This window comes from Panthera uncia, chromosome X, assembly GCF_023721935.1.
Source record: "Panthera uncia isolate 11264 chromosome X, Puncia_PCG_1.0, whole genome shotgun sequence".
Lineage (NCBI taxonomy): Eukaryota > Metazoa > Chordata > Mammalia > Carnivora > Felidae > Panthera > Panthera uncia.
Genome location: NC_064817.1, coordinates 14720255 through 14745138, shown reverse-complemented (window position 1 = coordinate 14745138; position 24884 = coordinate 14720255). Strand labels below are relative to the sequence as shown.

Sequence of the window (24884 nt, the reverse complement as noted above, 5' to 3'; positions counted from 1 at the left end):
GGAAGGGGTTCAGGGATGGATGCCACTGATTGCATTGCTGCCTTGTCACCTACAGAGTGACAGGTTGTGAGAGAAAAACAAATCGCAGCCAAAAAAAAAAAAGCTCCATTCCAGTTTCCAGGGTACATCTGTTCTGTGGGGGGGGGGGGGGGGGGGGGGGGGGGGGGGCGCTCTCAAAAGGCCTGCCAGCCTTGGGGTCAGAAGGCACTGAAGGTTTAGAACCGTACCCAGCCCCTCGGCCTGCATTTGCTGAAGGTCCCACATCCGGAGCAGATCTGATTTCGAGCTGTCCCAGTGACTCCTCTGAATCACTTGGTTATTCAGCAGATTAAATCTTAATTGCAAATGCGGTTTCAGCGTAGGAGGACCATTGTGCTTGCTGGTTTCAGGCCATTTTTGCTGAGCCGTGCTTTTCCAGAAGGCTGTTACAAATTTAGAAAGGGGGAAATGGTATTTCATTTGTCCATCAGAGTTTTGTTTTGCAGACCGAATTTATTTTAGTGTTGGTTTAAAGGTGCCAAAACCTGACATCCCTGGAGAGAAAATGGCTCAATTTTTTGGAGAGCTTCTCTGGTCTGTCCAAACTGCATCTAGAAAACAATGTCTGAGGTCCTTATGTGACAGGCCAGGCTTGCCGACAATCTTATGTGTTATCATTTTGATTGATTTTTCAGAGACCCAAGAAGCCACCTCCTCCATCCGCTCCTGTCATCAAGCAAGGGGCAGGTAATGTACTTCCGTTCTGTCGACACGTGTGTCTGTCTGTGTGTATTTACAGCGCCCTTGGTAGAGCTCAAGATTCTTAGTTTCAAATGCTACAGATTACCAAACTGGGAAGTTGCCAGTTGGTCTCAATGGGCAGATTTGAAATATGCTGCCGTTTTTCCTAAAAAAAGAAACATCTTTAAAAATGCATCCCCGGTACAGTGAAAAAATGCAGCCTCCCAAAGAGAATCACCAGGAAGACTTTATTTTGGTGTAAACCATTTTTTTTTTATTTCTTTGTATTTCTAATCAACTGCTTTTTTTAATGTTTTTTTTTTTTAATTTGTTTTTGAAAGAGAGAGGTAGAGGGAGAGAGAGAGGGAGACAGAGAATCCCAAGTAGGCTCTGTGCTGTCAGCACAGAGCCCAATGAGGGGCTCGAACTCATGAACCCTGAGATCATGACCTGAGCCGAAATCAGGAGTCGGACACTTAACTCACTGAGCCACCCAGGCATCCTAATCAGCTGCTTTTGACGAAATAAAAACTTAATTGTCCTGCTTTGCCCGTGCCCTCCTGATCTCGAGGATCAGCTTAGGGAGGATTGCTTCCCACGGGTCGTAGCCTCACCATGCATGTCCCATGTGGTTAAGCATAGTCAGTACTTACTTCACTTACCCAGCCTCAGGAAAAATGTTATTCTAGCAATAAATGCTTTTCCTCATAATTCTTCTTTAGTCTTGAAAAGAGTCCAATTCACTTTTTCTGTGTAATTCAGATACTAAGGTTGAATAATATAGGAAGACGTGATGTTGTTGGACATTTGATAACTCGTTGCACACAGGGTTCTCATACATAAAAGTGATCATTCATATTTCCCAACAGAACTCCTCTTTATAATTATTAAGAACTAATTATGGGGAGAAATCCCTCCATGAATAACTAGTTAAGTGGCATTTAAAAAAATTAACAACTAAAACAGAGGAAGAGTAGGGGTATTTTTAGTTCTGCACATTAATAACTGTGATATTTCTATAGCATTTGAAGTATGAATAAATTTCCAGGTTGGTTTATTCACAGATTTATTAAGGAGTGATTTTTTTTCAAGTTCTTTTGGTCTACCCAGTTGGTGGTGGGAGGGGGGATCAGCTTGACCCCAAATTCCTTTCCCATTCCTTTAGCATAGTTGAGAATTACAGAGATTAAGCCCTGAAATGAGGTGTTAATTATATCTCCTGCTCCGCCCCCATCCTCGTTTGCATTGAGCAGTTTAATTTTGCCACCTAGTGGTTCACACCGGATCAATATTTTTTTTTGTTTTGAAATTAAAGCTGGCTGTTGATTTGCTTTTCTCTAAAGACCCCTCTCCTAGAGGCCTTGGTGATGCAGTACAGACCAAGGAGATGAGCTGAGTGGCCCAAGGCTCAAGCAGCCTAGAATGTAACCAGGATTGGATTCTTCATGGTAGTGGGATTGTCCGTTCCTCCTGTGTCTCTAGGAATGATAATAAACTTCTTCGTTCTCATTAGAAGCCTAGATTGTAGCATGATAGGCAAATTCTTTTCCTTTTAAAGCAGTTTTATCAAAGGTTATGCTGGATCTCTTTAGCTATTTTCCAAGTGTTCTTATGCACCTGAGGCCACAGGCACTGCTCAAGACCCCAGGCGCGGGAACAGCTGGAGTCTGCATGGCCACATGCGTGCGCTTGGGGAAATGTAATATGTAATATTTGAGGGATTCAGGCACAGATAGAAAGGACTGAGGGAGAATCGCGTATCTTCTCTGCACATGCCTCCACTTGAAAATGTGCTCTAGTTCTGTTGCTGCATAGCGAACCGTCCCAAATCTGCTGGCAGAAGACGACGATCTTCTTATGTCCGAGGACTCTGGGGTCAGGAATTTGAACAGGACACGACCGGGACATCTCGTCTCTCTGCTCCTTGACGTTTGGGACCTCAGCTGGGAATGCTGGGCCAGCTGCGGCTGGAGGACCCACTTTGGAGATGGCTGGTTCGCTCTCATGTGTGGCTCCCCTCGGCAGGAGTAGCTGGAGGGCTGGGCTCAGTGGGGGCTGTAGGCCAGAGTGTCCACACGTGGCTTCTTCAGCGGGCCTCGGGGTTGTTGACTTCTCATATGGAGGTTCAGCAGTCCGGCGAATGAGCTACATGGTCTTTTGTAACACAGACTTGGAAATTACATGGTATCGTATCGGCCACTGGTTGGAGCAGTCACAAGCCTACCCACATCCCAGATAAGGGGACACAGGCCTCACCTCTTAATGGGAGGAGTGGCAGACGATTCGAGGCCATGTTTTAAAACTGCTATCACGTGGAATCCAGGTCCCTGTGAAACTTCTTTTTATTTGTAGAGCAAAAGCCATTGACCCATCATTTGCATATTTTGATGGATGACTTGTTTATACACATTTTCCACCCACACCCCGTGATTTCCTGTGACTGTTTTGATGCCTACGGAAGTCACATTTAAATATCAGAAAATATTCATGGTGTTCTTGTAAATTAAGGATGTATACGCAAGCAAACTTTTTTTTTTATTAAATATAATTTATTGTCAAGTTGGTTTCCGTACAACACCCAGTAGGCAGGCAAACTTAATTACACAGGCCGGAAATGGCTTCTGCCGTCTCTAAGCAGCTTGTGTTTGCCAGGTAACACCAGCTCTCCTCTTAGGGGGAAAAAGTCTATTGACTTTGCTCTACCTGATAAATATTTAAAATGCTGGTGTGTCTAATAAATGGATAGAGAAAACATGCTCTGATCACTGCAATCCTTTCCCCCTTAGGTACCACTGAAAGAAAACATGAAATTAAAAAAATACCTCCTGAAAGACCAGAAACACTTCCAAACAGAACCGAAGAAAAAGGTAGGAAATCAAGTCTTCGTTGGCACCGATAGAACAGCGAGAGCCAAAGCTGTCGGTCCTGGGCTAGTCCAGATTACCCACAGAGTTTGTTTTTTGGGGGGGAATATGGTGATTATGGTTTTATTCTGGTTGCTTTTAAATACCCCATCTCTGAGGGAATATGAGAGAGGGTTATGTGGTGCTCCTTTGGGCCAGAATTCCTCGTCAAATGAAAAACAACCAGCCCGGTCACTGGACACATTGGGCTGTTTCCATCCCAGTCTTTCTGCCGTCACCGCCCTCCCTACACCAGCAGCATCCTGAAGTCAAGGTGCTGACTGGAAGTTTCTTGAGCGCCTGGATGTATCAGCCAGTTTCCATCCCGCTGTCTCCGGGCCTAGTGCCCCAGGAGAAACTCCCATCCAGACAAACGAAAGCTGTCATCCCCCCATCACTGCTGGACCTTTGACTCTTGCTACTGTGTCACAGACACGTGTCCTCGGTCAAGAATGCTGGCGGTGGGGGGCACGGCAAACGGGGAGCAGCAGCGCAGTGCCCACAGTCCCCTGAAGGCGGTCAGGACTGTCCTTTGAAGGGAAGTAGCTTCACCCGCCTCACACGGTTTTACACATGTGTTTGACTCCTGCCGTTCTCAGTGTATCTCCCAAAGAAATCTGCACACTGTGGGGGGCTCGTTTTGTTAGGTGTCCGCGATGTGATTGATCACACATTTTATGGGAAAAGTGCTGTGCTGTTATGAGCAGGAGGTGGAGCAAATTCCATTTTAAAAAGCAGCTGTTTGTAAGTCACAAGAGCGATGCTGAATTAATGAACATGATTATTTGGAGGTGTTCCTGGGTGGCCTCACAAAATTTTATTGTGAAATTTAATATTTTATATCAGTCTGCCAGAAGCTTTACCAACAGTGACAGCCCTTAAGAAGTTACACCTCCTTCTTTCACAGGGAACACTTGAAATTTGAGTTGTGAAACCTCATTGTGAAGGCCAGGTCTGTGTCCCAGATCAGTGAAAAAACAGCCCTGTGTGTGTATCACATGAATAGCCCTTTGGTCAAAGTGTGTGTGCTGTGACGTAACCAGACACTGCCCCCCCCCCCCCGGTCCATCCCCATGGGCACGTGATGAGTTTCTGGCTCTGTGACAAGGACACTTCCTGCTCTGTTCCACGCTGACCACCTTAAGGACTTGGCTTACATGTGAAAAACTGCCCTAGTTGGCTGGCCGAGTGGCCACACACTTCTGGTTCCTTCCACTCCTATGGTTCCTTGTTCCGTGCCACGGTGAGTCAGGAAGGCAGAAACCCTGGTCAAAAGCAACAGGGAAGCCAGAGAGCCAGCCCCACCCTGAGGCTTGGACTTCCTGTTAGGTGGGCACAAACCCCCCCTCCCATTTGTGCTGCAGGCTGCTGGAGGCCCCCCTGCCCCCCCCCCCAGCAGGAGGAATCCCCCCTCCTTTGCATTTCAACCAGGCCCTTCTTCCTCTGGTCCCCACGGGCAGTAAATGAGTTCACAGCATTTGGAGACAGAGCATAGTCCCCTACTAACGTGTGGGGATGAGCACAGTGATACGTGTGGAGTAGCTGGTGGGCTTTTTAAAGCTTTGCCAATCAGACTGGGCACCAGAACAGTATGAGTTTGTGTTTGCATGGAAAACGTGTTCAGGCTTGCCACTTAGCAGCGAACATAGGGAACCTGCCTGTCCTCCAGTGGGTGGCCCTCTGAAGTTCCATCTTTATAAGGAAGAATATGGATGCGTGCTTTTTATTTTTAGTTGTGTTTTTTTTTGAGGGGGGGGCACAAGTGAGCTAGGGGCAGAGAAAGAGAGAGAGAATCCCACAAGGAACAGAGAGAGAGGGAGGGAGAGAGAGAGAAGCTGGGCTCACCAGAAGTGGGGCTCGTGTTTTACCCTAAGCGGGGCTCGTGCTCACCCGATGCGGGACTCAGACTCACAAACCGTGAGATCGTGACCCGAGCCAAAGTCAGATGCTTAATGACTGAGCTGCCCAGGCACCCGGATGCGTGCTTCTTACACCACACACAGGGCAACGCTAACTGGGGACACGAAGCTCGTCCGTCATGCTGTACTCGCTTGGCCGCCACATCTGACTTTAACTTCATTTTAGTAGCTCTGACTCCAAAAACCCTCCGTAAAACCCCAGTTTACCTTCCAAGTTTGAACCGTGCACAAAAAGGATCCGGAATTAGTTCCTTGTTCCTGGAAATGCCCCCCATTTTATTGGCTCATGGTCCTTTACACAGACTGACCTGAGAGGCGTCGGGCCTCTTCCCTCCCCACACCCAGCAGGTCCTGAGTTTTACCAAACTCACCAACCATTTGCTGAGCAGTCTGCCTTGCTGGGCTCAGGTGAGGGAGCAGGGAAGTCTGCCTCTGAGGGTGGGTTCTGCTGCCGAGAAGGGAGCCCAGGCCTGATGAGTGGGCCTGCGGAAGGATGAGTAGGACCTCACCGCGGGTGGGCAGTGGCCAGAAGGGCCCTCCAGGCAGAGGCCAGCGTGAGCAAAGGCGATCTGTGGGCTGCAGCTGCACGGGGCTTTTTCTCACATGACAGAGAATAAATGATGCTCTAAAAATAAGTAAATAAATTTAAAAAATTTTAAAAGATGCTCTTTCACCTTCTACCTTCACAAGTAGCATCGGTGGTTGTTTTTTTTTTTTTTTTTTTTTTTTTTAGAGAGGGAAACGCACAATCTGCCCCTATGTACTGTCACTTACGCTAGGTCTCTCTGTCTTCTTTATGCTTTTTAAACGATGACTTAAAGAAAGACCAGAGAGAGAGCCAAAACTGGATTTACAGAAGCCTTCCGTTCCTGCCATCCCGCCAAAAAAGCCCCGGCCACCCAAGACCAATTCTCTCAGCAGACCGGGTGCGCTGCCCCCCAGGAGGCCTGAACGACCAGTGGGTCCCCTGACCCACAGCAGGTACTGCTCCGCTCTTGCCGCTGGGGGCGGGTGAGGGGGCAGGTGAGGGTTGGCGGCGGGACCCAGGAGAGGGGCCTTGAGTGTGGCCAGCTGAGGGAGGGGGGGATAAAGCTGCCCACCCTGTAGCAAAGCCATCTGCAAACTCCGGCTACTTCTGTCCTTGCTCCTGTGCTTGGGCAGCAGTGGGTGTGAGGCCGGGACACACAGCGTGGGTTTTAGGGTTCGCAGGTGGGGAATCAGGTATCTGGCAGGCAGGCCCTGCTCAAATGCAGGGATTTTTCCCTGTTCTTCTTTTCTTTCTTTAGAGAGATTTTTTTTTTTTTAGTTTTGTTATTCATTTTGAGAGAGAGAGAGAACGAGCAGGGGAGAAGCAGAGAGAGAGAGAAAGAGAGAGAGAGAGAATCCCAAGCATGGGGCTCGAACCCACAAATCATGAGATCATGACCTGAGTTGAAATCAAGAGTCGGACGCTTAACTGACTGAGCCACCCAGGTGCCCCTTCCCTGTGCTTCTTTAGAGCAAGCCAGCTGCCCTTCAGACTGGATGTCCCGCTGGCCTCAGGTGTGCATATCTCACTGGGGGCTCCGTCCCCTGACCCTCTCCCTGCTCTCTGGTGCCTCTTTCCACATCCCCAGGCTCCCTCTGCCTTTGACTGCACAGCCCTTTTGTGGAACCAAGGACCCGGCCTGGCAAATATTGTCTTAGTGTACGTGTCTCCAAACTATGAGACCATCAAAGGCAAGGCACACGTGTCGTTCAGGCCTGAGTTCTGAGATATGCCTGGCACAACTCAAATTTGTTCACTGGCTGGCGGGACGCACATGTCAGTGATGAGGAGTCACAGTTGGACTTTGTTCTTCCAGACCTGAGATGCTCACCACAGAGCAAAGAAGCGTCGTGTTCTCTGCACAAGTTAGTTGCCGGAACTTTCCACTATTACATGTGTATTTTATGTGTTGGTGTCCTATACCCGAGCAAGCTCGCGGCCTGGAGGTCTTACCTGTCAGCACACAGGTTTTCTTTTGAGTTAAGTTTGCATGGTGAGAGCCACATGGGGCCTCAGCGCCCTTGCCTTGGAGTCATGCAGGCCTCCAGGTTTGCATCTCACCTCACCTCATAGGCATGTGAGCCTCAGCATGTCACTGCCCCGCTCACCTCACTTTTCCATCTGTAAATTGAGGAGGATAATGGGATGCACCCAAAAGGATGGACCAAGATAATTTCCAAGTGTGTGGCCCCATCCTTGTATCTCAGTGTTAGTTTCATTGTCATGCTTATTTTTTTAAGGTTTTATTAAGTCATCTCTTTACCCAACATGGGACTCAAACTGACAACCCGAAGATCAAGAGTCACACGCTCCACTGATTGAGCCAGCCAAGTGGCCCTTGTTGTCATTCTTATTATTGCATGTCGAACTGGGTGTATAAATGCAGTGACACAAGAACAGCTAATTTACCTTCTTTAAATTTTTAATGTTTATTTATTTTTGAGAGAGAGAGGCGGGGAGGCAGAGAGAGAGACACACACAGAATTAGAAGCAGGCCCCAGGCCCTGAGCTTTCAGCACAGAGCCTGACGCGGGGCTCGAACTCACGAACTGCGAAGTCATGACCTGAGCCGAAGTCGGGTGCTTAACCGACTGAGCCACCCAGGCACCCCGCTCATTTACTTCTTAGTAAAAAATTTTTTAATTATGGTAAATACACATAACATAAAATTTATCATCATAACCATTTGTGACATTAAGGACATCACATTGTTGTGCAACCACTGTCATCCATTCGTAGACCTCTTTTCATCTTACCAAACTGAAACTCTGGACCCATTAAATGCTAACTCCCCTTCCTCCTCCCCCAGCCCCTGCCGACCACCATTGTACAGTAGACCTTTGAACACACAGGGTAGGGGCACTAACCCCCATGTAGTTGAAAAGTATAATTTTTGACTCTACAAAAACATAACCACTAGTAGCCTACTGTTGACTGGAAGCTTTACCAATAATGTAAAGAGTCGATTAACACATAGTTTATATGTTTTGTATTATAGACTTTATTCTTACAATAAAGTAAGCTAGAGAAAAGAAAACATTAAGTAAATCATAAGGAAGAGAAAATACATTCATAGTACTGGCCTGCATTCATTGAAAAAAATCCACGTGTCAGTGGCTCCACCCAGTTTAAACCAGTGTTGTTCAAGAGTCAACTGTATTTTCTATCTCTGTGGATTTGACTCCTCTAGATGCCTCATGTAAGTGGAATCCTAGAGCATTTGTCTTTCTGTGACTGGCTTATTTCACTTAGCCTGATGGCCCCAAGGTTCATCCATGTGGTAGCGTGACTCATTTACTCTTAATAAGAACAACAATATATTGCCCCAGTACAGAGGCGGGTAGCCATGTGAGTGGTTGCGAAATGTCAGAATCCCTGCCGGCCATGGTGGATGCACGTAAGCGCACCTGCGGTGCGGTGTGAACACACAGCCGGTCATCTCAGTGCGGGCGAACCTCTCGGAGTGGCAGCTGCTTCCCCTGTGTTGTTCGGCAGGCATCTCCCAAGGTCCAAACAACTGCCACTATAGGGTGGCCCGTGGGGAAACCGATGAGACCAGGGCCACCACTGAGTTGGTCAGGCCTTACCTGTTGTGCCCTCTTCTCCTGACTGATAGAAGGCTGTTTGCACATGTGCACGACGGGGCCACTTGACAGCCTCAGTGACCTTAGCTTGGGCCTCTTCAGTAGCATGGTTGGCCCAGAAGCCAGCACTCCAGAAGAAAAATGTTGTGTAAACCTAAGTGCTTCTGAAGAGAATACAGGCTATGCAAACAGGGAATGGAGAGCAAAGGTTGTACATCGCTTTGTGGCGGGTGAAAGGGGAAAAGAGGGCACGTTCTGCCAAACTCTTTTAGTCTGCCAGGGACTACACACATTTCCCTGAGGTCAGTAACAATTTCCATAATATTCTTGCTGTTCTCTCTCATGATCTGATCTGAAGAGAAGGACAATTCCAATGGCTTCTTTGCCTTGGAAGGTTGCCGTCACCCGTCTCGTTGTGGGATAGGTGCAGGCTTTGTGAGCCATCAATTAGACCTGGTTCCGTTAGTTCCCCCATGGACCTGAATGCAAGGGAGAAGCAAATTATAACTGCTGACCTTCTGGGCTCACAGAAGCCCCCCCTCGCTTCTTGCCTCTCCCTCGCTCTTCTCTGCCTCCAGCTCGCGCGTCTTCTGCTTGTCCATTAGAAGTACGGATCGCCAGGGAAGATGCGTGAGGAGGGCTCCGTACAGAAGCCAGTGGGAAATGTAACTGTTCACATCTGCGACCTCCCACTCACCCTGTGGTGGCCCAGCCCCCAGGGCACTGGGTCTGCAGAAAGAGGACAAGGGAGGAGAGCCCCTGGCTTCCTGCCTGACAGTCCTAGGAAATGGCAGATCGAGGCAAGGCTGGGAATGTTTGGGGAGCCAGTACCTGCTTTGGCCTCTTGCTCAGCCAGTTGAAGTGAGGACAGTGCCTGCCCTAACTTGGCGATTCTCAAATTTGAGCATGGGTCAGAGTCGCCTGGAGACCTTGTTCCAACAGATCGCTGGGCCCCACCCCCATGGTCGCTGACTTGGTAGGTCTGGGGTGGGCCTGGGAATTTACATGTTCAACAAGCTCCCAGGTCGTAATCTGCAAGCTTCTGGCCCACATTCATTCACCCTGTGAGAATCCCTCGTCTAGATTCTCCCACGTTTTTGACAGTTCCCTACCCTTTCCTGGCTACCTCTCATGCACCTGTTAACGCTCCCCGAATTCAGAGCCCAGTTAGCACACCCAGCTTCTGGAAGCCTTCCCTTATTTCTCGTGATTGCTCTGTCTCCCAAATGCCTGACACCCCATGTTTCGCCTAGTGTGGGGCCCCATGCTGTGCACTTGGGATGCTCACACCCGCGGACTCCTTTACCAGATTTAAAGCAGATCAAGAGTGTGTTTTGTCATCTCCACATGCTTTACAGGGTTGAGCATATGGTAGTGGCTCATTTAACACACTTGTTGAATGCCACGGTTCCCACAAAGGGAGGGACGTGCCAGTGCTTACATTTTGTTCACTTTTGCCTCTCCCGTCATCCTTCCCAGGCCCTGTACAAGCTCTGTGGTGTGTGTGTCTCATGTTCTGAGTCACCCAGTGTGCCATGGATTTCAGCTTTAAGCAATTTAAGAAGATCAAAGAAAGGCTTATTGTCTCTCAGTACCTCGTGCACTTCATATTTTTTGCTAAGCAGGTACATTGGACAACCAACCCGTATGTTGGTTTATGAACTTGTTTTGTTCTGCCCGATTAGTTGAGGTAGGAATGTCAACACCGTTCAAACTGTTTTGTGTCAGTGATCCTCTGGAGAAAAGGCACTGTCTGCTGTGTAAACCCAAATCCTCTCTAGGATTTCCCTGACTACATGGATGGACAGAAAGGTGAACACACGGACACACAGTCATCATTTGCCATCCTTATAGGGAGCTAGGCATTGCCCCTCTCGCTGGAGTGTCTGGGCTCACACTTGCTCTCACCAGCCAGAAAGCTTGCTGCCAAATGTGGCTTCCAGAAGAGATTGGTTTCTTTCCATTTAAACAGGAAGTAGTATCTTTCAGGATAAAGGAATACATAAGTTTAGGAAGAGGGGAGTCATTTTTAGATACATTCGCGTAACAGCAATGTATTGAGGGGCCCCTGCGTGCAAGGCGCTATTCTGGATCTCAGTGATGCTGGGGCTCAGCTATAGATCAGTTTCCGGGAATCACATCTAGGAGAACTAGAGTGACACCTGGGCACAGTTTTGTGTCCAGTCTGAGCAAGTGGAAGCATGCCATTAAGGTACTTACCCATTGGTAAGAATATTCTTCCAATTTCCGGGAAGTAAGTGAAGATGGAATTTTAACAGGGGGGGAAAAAAAAGACTTTTTTCCAAAAAATAAAATTTAGTACCAGAGTTGATTTAAAAATTGAATGATAAGAGATTCTACTAGGCCCTAAGTGCCTCCTTTGTTTGAAAGTCTGTGCCTTGGGGGTGCCTTCGTTATTATTTCACAGTGTGCGAAGACAGAGTCTGCTGGTCTTACCCAGCCCACCATGTATCTAATGTGGGGGCGGTGGGCAACGAACATTCTGTCCGCCACATTTTCACACTTGAAAAGACGGAGGCTCAAGAGTATAGAGCCTACTCACTTGTTTTGATATTTTATCATAAAAAGATTTCAGTTGACAGAATATACCCAACAAACCTTTTTGTATGTGTGTGTACACATACACACGAACCTGTCACACTGTATGTCCCGTAACATGTATTACCGATGTACCAAATGTGGGTTCAGAAACCTCTGTGAAAGGAGGTGCTGGAACTTGGGAGAAGGGTCCAAAAGAAAATACAGGACAAATCCAAGGAAATGCTGGAGAAAAGCAGGTTGCTCTGAGCTCAAGTGATTATTCTGTGCAGCAGAGGCAGCACGCCAGAAACCTGAGGGGCAGGGCAGGTGTGTGCCTTCAAAAGTAAATAAACCCAACAGGGAAAGAGGTAGAAGCAGGCTAGAACAGGTTTGTTAATCCTTGCAAACATAGATACCCTAATTTGTGGTATTTTTTCATTTTCTTCCCAAAGAGCGGGGAAGCTGGAGCAGGACCTTTGTTCTGAGTTGCAGGGGAATCCTGCCCGTTGTCTGCTACAGCACATCCAGCACAGAGCAGCGTGTGCTCTCCACGTAGACGGGGCAGGTGACTGGCAGGGCGGGGACAGCGAGGCCGGTGTTCCAGGGGCCGTGAGTGGTAGACAGGGGGCCCGGGGTGGAGAGGAAGGAAGTGAAGCTGAAAGGCATAAGGAGGAGGTGAGGTGAGCAAGCATAGAGTGAGAAGAACCGATGGCTAGGAGAACGGCAGATGCTGGTCAGAGAGGGGAGGCGTGTGCTCATCACTTCACAGGTGGAGTAGGTCTGAAGATGAACCTATCCACAGAGAGAGGGGCCGTGAATCTGGGTGACTGAAGATGAATGAAGGTCATAAGAACTGAAGGGACCGGGGGAAGGAGGGGCTGGCATTGTGGATGGATTGCCCATGTGGCTGTCATAGGCTCAGGAAGATGGCAAGAGCCAAAGTGAGGGGAGGCTGATGTTCTAGAAGCCAGTGCCCTCCCCCATGGATGTTAGTGTGTTCTGGCAGTTGAAGACATTCAGTGATAAGAAAGATTCCACGGTCAGGCTGGTACCAAGCCATTCAGAGAGGAGACCTCAGATGTGGGGGAGTTGGTACCGTGGCTCACGCATCCCGGAGGGCACACCTGACTTCAGATGTGGAAGCCTGTGTCGGAGGAGGGATCTCAGTGAGAAGGTGGGCATCTCGGTCTTGGACACCAGGCTGTGGGCAGGAGACCTGGTGACTTCCCAGACCTGTGCCGCCCAGAGATGGCTGTTGCTTTAAATGTAAACCCATGAGGTACTTTTCCTGTGAAAGGCTGGAGGCCCTACTATGAAGATGAAACACCGGTTCCAGTGGGGACGGCAGTGGAATTGCAAGGTTTCTACTTGTAATGAAGATGGGGCCAGGATTTCACAGGAACACTGGGAGATAAGACGCTGTCGAGCTCTGAGACATTTGAGCTTGAGGCAAAGATTAAGTAAACATTTATATGCCAAACATCAACTCAGTGCTTAGGGAAGGGCAGATGTCTCTCTTGAGACCAATTTACCCACATGGAAGTTCCTTTTTCTTTAGATTTACACGGGCAGCCTGGCTGCTCAAGCCCCTGGGGTTACAGATGAACAGGAAATCAGCTTCCAGGTCCTGATCACTCTGTGAGGGGTCTGGCCCCCATGCCTACCACAAGGAAGCATTTAAAAAGACCTCTTTGCTCTTACAAGGTATAAACCAATCAGTCAATTAATCAAACAAGAGGAAGAGAAAGATCACTGGTGTGTGCAAATGCTTCCCGAGCAGGTGCGTAAATTGTGCACTTGGGTGTTTAGGCCCTCATTTGGACTTTGGATTACTCGAGTGTTTGAGAGGTCTTTTCAAAGAGTCCCAGTGGTGCATCATGTAGTGTTGGAGCGTTTCCCTTCTCTTCCCCAAATCAGGAACCAGCCATGTCTTTGGAGAATTCGGGAGAGAGATCTTGGCTAGACGTTACAGAGGTGGGTGTCACTGGCTCATGGATGGTAATTCCAAGCATGGAATGGCTATGAGCCCTCCGGGAGATTAGAGTAGAGAAGAGGAGAGAGTGGAGCCAGCAGTGGGGGAAATTGTTATTTATAGGGTAGAGGAAGGACTAGGCGCCCTCAGAAAGGGTGGATGGGGTGTGATGTCAAGGAAGCCAGAAGAAAGGAATGTGGAACAACTACAGATTGGTGGGAAACTGATTACCACATACATTGCCGCTCCCCAGAGTTTCTAACTCACTGGATCTGTGGGAAGGCCTGAGAACTTGCATTTCGAGCAAGCTCCCAGTACTGCTCCTGCCGCCACTGGTTAGCTGAACATGCTCCGAGAACCCCACCACAGTGTGCACCAGGGAGGCTGAAGGGCATCCACAGGCTTTGGTCACTAGTATTGGCCCTTGGTGATCCCAGTCCAGGAGTTCTGTGCAATGGTTGGTGGCTAGAGACAGGCTTGGCATGAATTGGAGAGAATGGGCAGGTGGCCAAGCTTGTGTGGGCTTGTCTTGTGAGAAACTTGGAAAAAAGATGGAAAATGGGGGCTTACAGATGGGTACAGTGATGAGAGAGGAGTGTTGTGTGTGTGTGTGTGTGTGTGTGTGTGTGTGCACGCACGTGCACGCGCGCTTATGTTTGGGCCCGGCCCTGTTCTGGGTAGTAAACTGTGGTAACCAGGCCAGACATGATGGTTCCTGCCCACCTATTGCTTTGGAGCCAGGTACACCAGGGCCAAAACCCCAGCCCTCTCCTTCCTCAGCTGGTGACCTTGGGCAAGGTGTGCACCTCCCCGAGTCTCTGCTTCTGCCTCTGCGGAATGGTAGATTGAGGCCTACCTTGCTCGGGTGTGCTGATTGAAACCAGCTGCTGTACCTCAAGCCCCTGACCCTCTGCCTGGCACCTGAGAGGCACTTGGCAAATCCACGCATGCTTCTTTTCCTGCCATGCGGTTGCTCAGTGGTGACCTCGGTGGGAGAGGGGTTTCCACATGGCGAGAAGCATGCCATGCGCTGTAGCCCTGAGGGAGTGGGGAAACATGGACACTCTGAGACAGCACGTCAGGAGACCTTGAGGGGGTGGAAGCTTGAAGCACCTCCCTCAGAAGCAGCTAGAGATTCACAGGAAGTCAGGGCTCACGGAAGGCCGTGACTGAGGGAGGGAAGTTCATTTCTGGAGCATAGCGACCCCACAGGGCACAGGGGAAAATACCTTGTCACCTTGCAGGGATGTCTGCGTTGTTTGCTGACCTCATTTCGTTTGTATAAATACCCTTCTCTCTTCTTCCAGCCGCCCCTAGAATGCATTTTATTTCCTGCAGCGAGAACCAACAGTAGTGACAGGGTTTAGCCCCAGCCCAGACTGAGGCACACCGATTATCCTGCCAGGGATCGTCCGAACCAGGCAAGGGACCAGTGGGGGACTAAACACCTCACACGTACACGGTGCTTGTTGGGTCATACAACGCTTTTTCCACGGACTCTTTCTTTGAACATTCTTTTCTCAAATGGCACCTCACAAACTTTTCTCAGAGTTGCATGATGATGACTGCCCCCTCTTCTTGGCATCTTTAAAGCCTCTTGCCCCTCTGAGATGCCCAACTGTGGGTTTGCAGATGAGGGGTGTGATGTCAACCTCCTTTTGTCTTAGGGGGTTGTGGGTTTGTGCCCTGGATGGGCTTTGGAGAGAGGCTTCTTCCCACACACGCTCGCAGAGTCTGCACAAAGAACAGAAATTTGGAGGGGAATTGAGTGGGCAGTGTCCCATCACCTTCCACCGTGTCTTCACCAGCTATAAATAGCCAAGCTTGTTTGTGCTCGTCCAAACAAGGACGCGGTTCAAGGGACAGCTGCCAGGAAAACTGCTCTGGTTCCAGCTTCTTTCTCCCCTGGCCTCGTTTGGCCACAGTTAAGTGGGAAGTTCTCGGTCAAAAGTACCTGCGATCCCTGGGACATTTTTGGCCACCAGGTGGGTATGTAGGGACTCCACAGATACCAGCAGGACCTTTGGACCCTTATTTCTCAGGAAAAGGAAGGAGACTTCTCCTGCCCTCCTGCTGGCAAGCAAAGGAACCTGGACTCACCGCTGTTACAATTTTGTCCTTTACTGACGGAAGGATTCTACCTCCCTGGGCGGTGACATCCCAGGGCAGAGCCCTTCTGAAGGACCGGCTTCCCACCTGCTGCCTTCACAGATGGGTGGAGTCTTCTTATAGTTGCTTATTTGAGAGAGGAAAAATTCTCTAGAAGCATAAAGCATGTGAATGTGGGTACTCATTTTGATTATTGTCATCCCAGGTGTGGTGGGCAAAGATAGGGTGGACTGGGCATCAGGAAGCTTCCATCTGGTTTCACTTCTGCCACTAATTGGCCGCATGGCCTTGGGCACATTAACTCCCATCCTTGGAGCAAAGACCCTTGACCAATTTCAGTGGTCAGAGCCTGAGTGTGCAATGTTACGAGCAGGCAGGCAGGAAAGCAGGCAGGGAGCATTCACTTCCTTCGGCCTCGCTTTCTTGCTGCACACTGGGACCAGGACAAGACAGGTATACAATCAGACGGGGTAGTTTTACATTAGAAGGGGCAATAAAACATAGCAGAGTGGGAACAAGAAAGAAGAGAGGGTAACTCACGTCATTTCTCTGGGATCTTCACGTTGACATCTGCCGTCGTCCATATGTGTTGACACCTCCGGAGTGGGATGAAAGCTGGAAAAAAATAGAGGATTTGCAGGGTTGCGCCTTGGTTTCCTGAGCATGAGCACGGGAAACCATTTCTATTTCTTTTCCTTTCCTTTCCTTTCCTTCTCAGCTTTTTTTCTTCCCCCCACCCTGTAACAAATTTTAGGTAAAGCCCAAACATTTACATTATGGGAATAGAGGCTTCTGAGAGTGGGCAGGAGGTCTCCCAAAAAAGAGTCCTCACCTGGACTTGGGATCTTTTGTTCAGTAGGAATCTATGGAGTCACTCTTTTCCCCTTAGTCCCCCCTCACCTCCAAAAGTGTTGTGGTCCTTTTGGGTGGCGTTTGCTGCTGTTCATTTATGTATTTACTGGTTTGCTCGCCTCGGCTTCCTCTGCACTTCAACACCTTTTCCAGGCCACATGTCTTGGCTTAACTGTCCCACCATGGGCTGAATTGGGCCATGCCACTGGCCGAGCTCCTGTTCTCAAGGGATGCACGTGGCACATCTTCCACTTTTCCTACTGTACGCGCCCCTTCTCTTGTCTTGGGTCTGAGTGGGAAGAGCAGGCACCTGGGCTGGTTGGTATGTGATTGTTGTTTATTAGTAGTACTTTTTTAACTTGGGAGCAAAGGCGATTTACTCGGCTCTGGCGGTGAGCAGTGATGACGCAGGCTGCCCGGCATCCTCAGTGACTCACTGTCCCCGTGACCAGGAGGCGGCGTGAAGCAGCTTTGAGAAGTGGTCGAGAGCTTGGGCTCTGGAGTCAAAGTTACTGGGTTCAAATCCAGACCCTGGTATCCTACTACTTTTATGACCTCTTGTTAGCAAGTGACTTAATGTCACTGAGCCTCAGTTTCCTGATCTATATGATGAAAATAAAGGGCATCACAGGTGGGGTTCTCCAGGAAGTAGGCCCTGAGGCAGCGCTTAGTATGCGAGCTATGTTTTTGGGGTCAGTGCCCATGGAAGGGGGAAAGAAGCAGCGTTGGGCAGAGGGAGAAGTTGAGTTGTGATACTGGCTCGCGAAAGCCTCGGCCGACTCCACGGGGAGGGGCTGAGGTGGCTCCTCAGAGTTGTCTGTGTTGGCCTGAACTGGGCAAGGTTTTTATACTGTGGAGCGTGGGCCGCCCTGAAAAGGATGTGCCTTGGCCAAGGAGGCGCTCAGCAACTGAGGTGGTCCCCGGAGGGGCCAACGGCGCCCCCAGCGGCAGGGGCATCCAGCCCTTCACCAGAGGGGGCTCCCTGTCCACCATACCGAGCAGATCTTTCCAGGAGTGGTTGTGACAATTGAATACGGATGGAAGGAGCTGACCCTAGTGCCTGGCTTGTGACAGGCCGTCAGTATGTAGTAGTAGCTGCTGCTGCTGCCTCTGTGGGATCGTGGGTTCCACTTAGGCCTGCGGGTGTCCTTGAGCTAGTCAACCCATTGTCTGCAATTTAGGCTCCCTGTCCAGGAAAGCAAGGAGACTTCCCTGCCAGTTACCTATCCAGGTCTCGTGTTTCAAGTGTCCCTAACCAAAATTGCTCAGAAAAATACAAGACAGTAGCATCATTTGGATTTAAAAATCAGAAATGAGTAAGGGCAGCCTTGCTCTGGTATCTTTGGACATAGGGTGATATGCTTGCTTTCTTTTATTTTCTCCTTTTATTCAGCAGCTGTGGGCATAGAAGCTCACCATACATAAATCCTCTCAGGAGCTAGTAAATTCCAAAAGGATTGGATGTTTCTTTTTTTGTTGCATTTCGTTGCATCCTTTTTGCCAAAATGGTACCCATGTGTTGGGCGGACTGGAGAACAGAGACCATCAAGGGCTGCGGCCTCATTGGGCATCAGCCACTCCAAACATGTGCTTTGGAGAATTTCAGAAATCCTGGTATTTTTCAGAACTGAAATTCATTAGCATTGTTGTAAGAGTCTATAAATACAGTGAAAAGCATTTACAAATAGACATTGTAAAACGCTTCCACACCCACAGTCTGAACACTGTCAAAACACCAGCTGCAGCTTCCCTACTTGGAAGGAGCAGAACCTTTTTTAAATGACACCTACTGTGTTTTCAAAATAGGCTTGCTTCTGGCCCTGTATAGAAGATAATTTCAGCCGAAAGCCTGTGTCTGGCTCTTGGCATGCACGACCGGGGCTCAGAGAGATGAGGGGATGCTAAGCTTCCTGTCCGAATACAGCTGGCGCATTAACATCTGGGGACAGGTCGCTCATGGCTGGTGGCTCCTCTTTCTTCAGGTGGTGTGTCATGGCTTGGACCTCTCAGTCTCGGATTTGTGACGTCACAGATGAGTTCCAGGTGTGGTCACAGGTGATCACAGGGGCACCTGTGGTCAGGGAGGTCCTTAAAGGAGAGTTTGCAGGCAAGGGTCAGGCAACGTCACCTTTTACCTTGACATTACTGTTGGGGAGAAAGGAGAGAGAACATAAGCTGCCTGACTTGTAGGAGTCTCTGTTATTAAAAGTGAACTTTAAAAACACATAAACCTTAAAAGGGAAAATTGACCTCTAGTCTTATCCCAGCGACTGCTCTTAACAGCGACTGCTGTTTCTCTCCCATCTTTTTCCCTATGTGTGATTTGGTGTGTTTTTCATCGGTTTTACATAGTTAGGATCATGCTGAATGTCATACAGCATTGGGGGAAAAATTGCATCTATTGTGCAAATACATAATGCATTCCCATTTCAGAACAAAGGCAGATGTTCATTAATTCCACAAGTGTTTTTGAGCCCCTGCCGTATACCAGGTGCTGAGCTGGGTGCTAGAAATCACCCATCACACTACCCAGGAATAATCACTGCAAATAATCTTCCAATCTTAAAAGAAATAATCCCTCTTCCTGATACATAAGAAGGGTGTGCGTGTGCGTGTGCGTGTGCGTGTGCGTGTGTGTGTGTGTGTGTGTGTGTATGTGCATGGAGGGGTAGGTCATTTGTAACTGGCTTCTGTCCTTTGCCATCATAGCATCAGTATTTGTCCTTCTTGTCATAAAGGTTTATAAATGTAATTTTCATGGCCATCAAATATAGGTTACTCACCTGTTCCCCTCTGGATGAAAGCGCCAGGTTGCAGTTTTTCTTTGTTACAAATAACACTGCGGTAAACATATTGATCTGCAAAACCCACTTGGGTGTTTCACACCATTTCTTTAGCATAGCCTCCCAGAACTGGCCCAAAGCAGATGATCATTTTAAATGCTATTGATATATACCCTATTCTTAGAAATTACTCCTTTTTACCCTGAATCATTTCCAAAAGGCTTTGTGGTAACTGTCCAAAATACATATACAAGAATAAAATAGTTGAGAGTGACAGTAAGGGGGAAAATAAAGGTAGAAAAGTAATAGAGCCCCAGATAAGACGAGCACAGTAATGAGCAGTAGGGTTCTCTACAGTCCTCAAGATAGGCTCACATTCGACTGGAAGCTTCGAGCTGTCAAAGAGGGAAGTGGCTGCTTCAAGATTCATAGTTCCCAAAATGTACGAATAAACCACATGTTCAGAAGCAGCTGAGCTGAGCTGTTCAGAGGTACAGATCATTAACTGCTGTATAAAGTTCCTTCTACCACCAACACCGCCTCGAATTCTCTCCCCAGCCACCTGCCAGGGTGTGTCACCTCAAACCATCTTTTCCCTTAATGCAAAAAAAAAAAAAGTCCCAGTGGAATTAACTGGACTTTTGTTGCCTGTGTGACCTTTCTCCCTGGACAGAACATGTGTTCTCGTAGGTTTAGGTCCTCGGCGTGTTCCCAAAAGGACAGGAGTGTCTGGCTCTGAGTACAGTTTGAGTTGTGCTAGTTTGGAGAGTAACAGCACCAAATCATTCTGGCTCCATAGCTATGAAGCAGTGAGATTAGGAGCCCTTAAGAACTTTAACAAATGAAAACGCTTTCCCGCTAGGGCTCCTGGGTGGCTCAGTCGGCTAAGCGTCTGACTCTTGATATCCGCTCAGGTTGTGATCCCCATGCTGAGTGGAGCCTGCCTGGGATTCTCTCTCTCCCTCCTCGAGTGCACATACTCTTTCTCTCTCAAAATAAATAAATGAACTTTAAAGAAAAGAAGAAAATTCTTTCCTATTAATAATGCTGCATTTCCAAAACATTTCCTTCAGAAGATTACATTCCAATTAGAAGCCACTGGGGCCCTGCCAATAAAATGTTTTGCAGTAAATTTCCTCGGGGCACCTGGGTGGCTTAGTTGGTTAAAGCATCTGAGTCTTGATTTTAGCTCAGGTTGGTCTTCATTTGGGCCCAGGTTGGTGGTGAGATCCAGCCTACGTTGGGCTCCGTGCTGGGCGTAGAACCGGCTTAAGATTCTCTCTTCCTCTCCCTCTGCCCCTCCCTGCTGCTCAAGGGCTCTCTGTCTCTCTCTCAAATAAAACAAGGGAAATTCCCTCAATCTCAGCACTCCTGTTGGCTTGGGGCCTGTCAGAGAGAACGTGCCCTGTGGGGCCTGAGCTTTGGTGAGGGGGTGGGGGGGGATGGAGAGGAAGTCTGCTATGGATACCTGCCCTTGGGGCCCCCACAGTCCTAGGAGGTGGGGCTGAGGTGGGCAATGAAGGCTGTGCCGTGCAGCTCAAGCTGCTTCCTCCTTCCAAGTACAGTAGTCCATGCTCTCCTTGAACTTTTACTTCGGCCGAGCCCTGAGAAGCCCAGAAAGTCTCAAAATGCACACACACGGTTTTAGAGCTGTGTTTTCTCTTGGGGGAGGCCAGGCCACTTGGCTCAGCCTTGTTTCCCTGGAGTTCGTACCTATGCTGGTCTGCCCTTGAGGATGCTTGAGGTTACACTTGAGGTTGTGAGTCAGTCTTGTTCGTTCGGGAACTGACGGGGGCTTACCTCCTTCTGCTGGGCCTTCTCCACCATCACGAGGATACGTGGGTCATGCTGAATGCTAGCTACTACCACAGCCCCTTCTTGAGTGAAGAAACCCAGGCATCAGCCCTGTCAAGTCCCATCCTTGCCCCCAGGTTTATAGGTCCCCTGCCTCAGCGGTCCTTCTATCCCCCATTACCTCCAGGATGGACAGAACCCTCTAGTACTCAGCCCAGCAACATGACCCTTTCCAACCTTTCTGCTCTCACTGCTTTGGGGACCTCAGGCTTTAGCCCTGGGTCCTCTGGCCACACTGGACACTCCCACCTACCCTGGGGTCCTTGCTTCATCCTGTCTCTTACTGATATGTTCTCTCTCCTTTTTCCTCCAAGGCCCAGCTGGAATGCCACCTCCTCTGTGTGCCGCTGGCCCCACCATGCAGTCCCCTGCTCTGACCCAGTCCTTTCTTCTCACGGGACTGTGGTGTGCCTGTCACTTTCATAGCCTGTGCCATGTGGGCCTGTGCTCATGTGTCCGCCTCTTTCTCCCATTTGGACTGTGAGCCCCTCCAGAGTAGGAACCACCTGGCTTGGCCCTCTCAATACCCCCTGCATGATAGGTATTTGACAAGCGCTCCTTGAGTAAGTCTGTTACTCATCGTGTGGTTTGGCTTCAGGCCATGATGACTGCCAAGAGCCATGAGATGGCCCATTTCTGTTAGTTTCCCAGAACAACTGCTTGGCTTCTCCCCCTCATTTTATGGGTGAGGATCTTTCCCCGTTTCACTGCCATCACAGACCTTGGGTAATCTCATTCAGGGCTCGTCCCCCTGAAAGGGTCTAGAGAACTGCCCTTTTGGAGGAAGTTGGAGGAACCTTCTGTTCATGCACGAGTAGGCTATCTCTCTCATCCTCTTACAGGCGTCTTCCCGTTCCTAAGGGCTGTTCCTAGCCCAGATACAGAAGGAAGTCACTCGTGTCCCAATGGGCACGGGGGCACCCACCCAAGAGCTGTCTAATTTTACAGGCCTGTGCCCCATTGCCAGCTTGCAGCTGCCAGATCTTTAACTCAACCCCCTGTGCCTGTCAACAGCTTGGCTGATGCCTCAGCCTCAGGCCAGAAAACCTTTTTCTCAAGGTTAAAAGTAGCCGACCTTTGACTAGCAGCATTGGCTAAATTCCTTACTCCTTAAAAGGGAAGCTCCCAGTTATCATTTGCTGGTGCTTATTTGGCCACGGGGCGGGAGCAGGCCCTACGTTGTACCCTGTGTACCAGCAGGAGGGTTTGTGGCTGAAGGTATATTGCTGAACAGTCATTATTAAAATAGCCACCTCTGAAAATGTGTGCCGGAGAGGTGGGCATGTAGTCTGTCGGCCGGTTTCACCAAGGCCCATGTGTTTGGATAGCTCGTTGACTCCCACTGGCTCCCCCATAGGCGACAGAGCCACCTGCCCCGCGCACGGCATGCTCCTTAACGCATGTGCAGCAAGAAAGCTGACAAAACAACAAGGACACACACCAATGATTAAATGCCTGGACTTGTGTTTTTAATGTAGGGGTGACGGTCCAAAGATTGACTTGGTGGGCAGTTCGATATCCGGCATCCTGGACAAGGATCTCTCGGACCGCAGCAATGACATTGGTGAGTAAGGAGAGCGTTCTGGCTTCTGTTTGCACAATTGTAAAAGAGCTGCGGAGTGCGACTTGCCCCTTCAGGCAGCCTGAGGACTAACACAGCTGTTTCAATGGAAGGCTCATAGCCCTCGGCTGGTTTTAGATGTTCCAGGTTTATAAAGAAGGGGAAGCGATGATGGAAAAGAAGTGACGAAGAGACCTTTTGTAAAAGTGGGCATTCGCACTTTTATTCGTACTCTCTGGTGGTTTATGTGTTTAGTGTATAAAGGCGAATGGGTGAAAATGCAGAATGGCAGAGTTCATTGTAGTCACAACACTAAATGTTTTGAATTTGAATTTCAGATGAGCTTTGGTGTCATAATGGCCACTTAGTTAAAAACACGAGTGAGTTCTCCAAAGGTCGAGGTACCACTGTGTGATAGAGGGCAAGGTAGCTAGAGTCTCTGTGGGTAAGCGAGTCGGAGGGTCTGTTGGGGATGTGCGTGCATGGATGGTGTGAGGTCGCATGTGTGCTGGTTGAGGCCACCGTTGGTCTGACTTGGGTGACAGCCCTTTTGAGAAGTCTAGATTCAGGGACTAATTTTTTTTTTAACTTTACATCTTGTCTTTGCACCTATCATGGCCACAGTATTCAACAGAATAGGACTGTATTTTGGAATTTGCCTTTTTTAATTAAACTCTTTTATTTGGAAATGATTCTAGGTTTCTGTGTGGTCCTAAGAAGTAATACAGAGACAATCGCATACCCTCTACCTGTTTTCTCTCAAGGGTAACATCATAATGAAACTGTAGCGCAAGATCACAGCCAGGATATTGACACTGACACGTCCCCCGGGTTCTGCGGGCTTACTAGTGCTTGTGTGTTTTTAGTTCTTTGCGGTTTTGTCACGTGTGTAGGTTTGTGTATCTACCATACGGTCAAGATACAGAACATTCCATCACTACCAGGATCCCCCGTGTCACCCTTTTATGACCACACCCACCTCCCTCCTGCCCCCACCCCTTCCCTAACCCTTGGCAGCCGCTCTCAGGGACAGATTTGACATGAACGACTTCCAGCATCTTTTCAATTGGCTGCTCAATTTAGAAACAAGTGTGTGACTCTTGGCCGGCCTCGTAAGAGGCCCTGGAGTGCCTGTCGTGAGCATTGTCGTCACCCGGGGTCACTCCTCTTCGGGGTACTGTTTTCTTCCAAACCTGCTAATAGCGTTGCATCTTTGCAACTGCCGGCTTGTGGTCTATGGTCAGATCTTGGAAAGGCTTGGCGGTAGGATGTGTCGTTGTGACCATAAACACCAAAAATACTTGCTCTGTCTCCAGAGACCGTTTCCCATCCTGAGCCTTTGAGAAGCCCAGTCAGAAGGCATGACCAAGGGCTTCTGACAGCTTGGGCGGATGGAGTAATAATAGAAATGCTGGCCTGCCGGAGCTTTCGATCTGGTTAAAGGGCAGAGCAGAGCAGCGATTGGCTGTGAATGAGAAGGGATCCTCAGACTGAGCCTGACAAAAGTTCTGGTCTTGTCCCTGTGGTTTAGCATTTGGGCCCCATTTTAAGGCAGGATGGCCAGTTGGTGAAGAGGCAGAGAAGATCGTGGGGGTCCTCCCACAGGAAGAGAGGTGTTCTCCGTCCTCCAAGGCTGTGCCTTGCTTGTGAAGAGCCTTGGCCTTTGGCCCTTGTTTTCTTGGGGTCTGGCGATGACTCAGATGGCTATCACCAAAATATGAGTTTTGGATTTCTCAGTCTGACAAGCTATTTTGGAAATGTTGGGAAATTGATCGAAGTGGGCTGATCTATGAAAGCTCTTCATACGTGGAAGCTGAGCGCAAGTTGTGTCTATTTCGGAGCCCAGAGAGAGATGCTGAGGTTTAGTTTGCTCTCATTTTACCAAGAAGACCTTAATCCCAGAGGAATGTGATTCCTCCAGCACATAAGGTAATGCATGTATTATTTGCATTGCAAGAAACCGTGGTTGGCGGCCACATAATTAGCCACTAACTACTCAAGGGCAAGGCTGAATGGATACCGAGGCCCTCACACACAAGCCCCGCCTTCCAGCAGCTT

General features: G+C 49.0%; 1 protein-coding gene across 5 annotated transcripts in view; it reads left to right on the top strand.

Annotated features, from left to right (window-relative positions):
* The window catches only part of SH3KBP1 (SH3 domain containing kinase binding protein 1), a 328594-nt gene that overhangs the window by 273547 nt on the left and 30163 nt on the right, over nucleotides 1-24884 (top strand). For all 5 annotated transcript variants that reach the window (XM_049643565.1, XM_049643564.1, XM_049643561.1 and 2 more), the window contains 4 exons: nucleotides 675-726; nucleotides 3507-3587; nucleotides 6364-6523; nucleotides 22744-22829. In XM_049643565.1, coding sequence (XP_049499522.1) covers nucleotides 675-726; nucleotides 3507-3587; nucleotides 6364-6523; nucleotides 22744-22829 — 379 coding nt within the window. The remainder of the gene's footprint in view (nucleotides 1-674; nucleotides 727-3506; nucleotides 3588-6363; nucleotides 6524-22743; nucleotides 22830-24884) is intronic.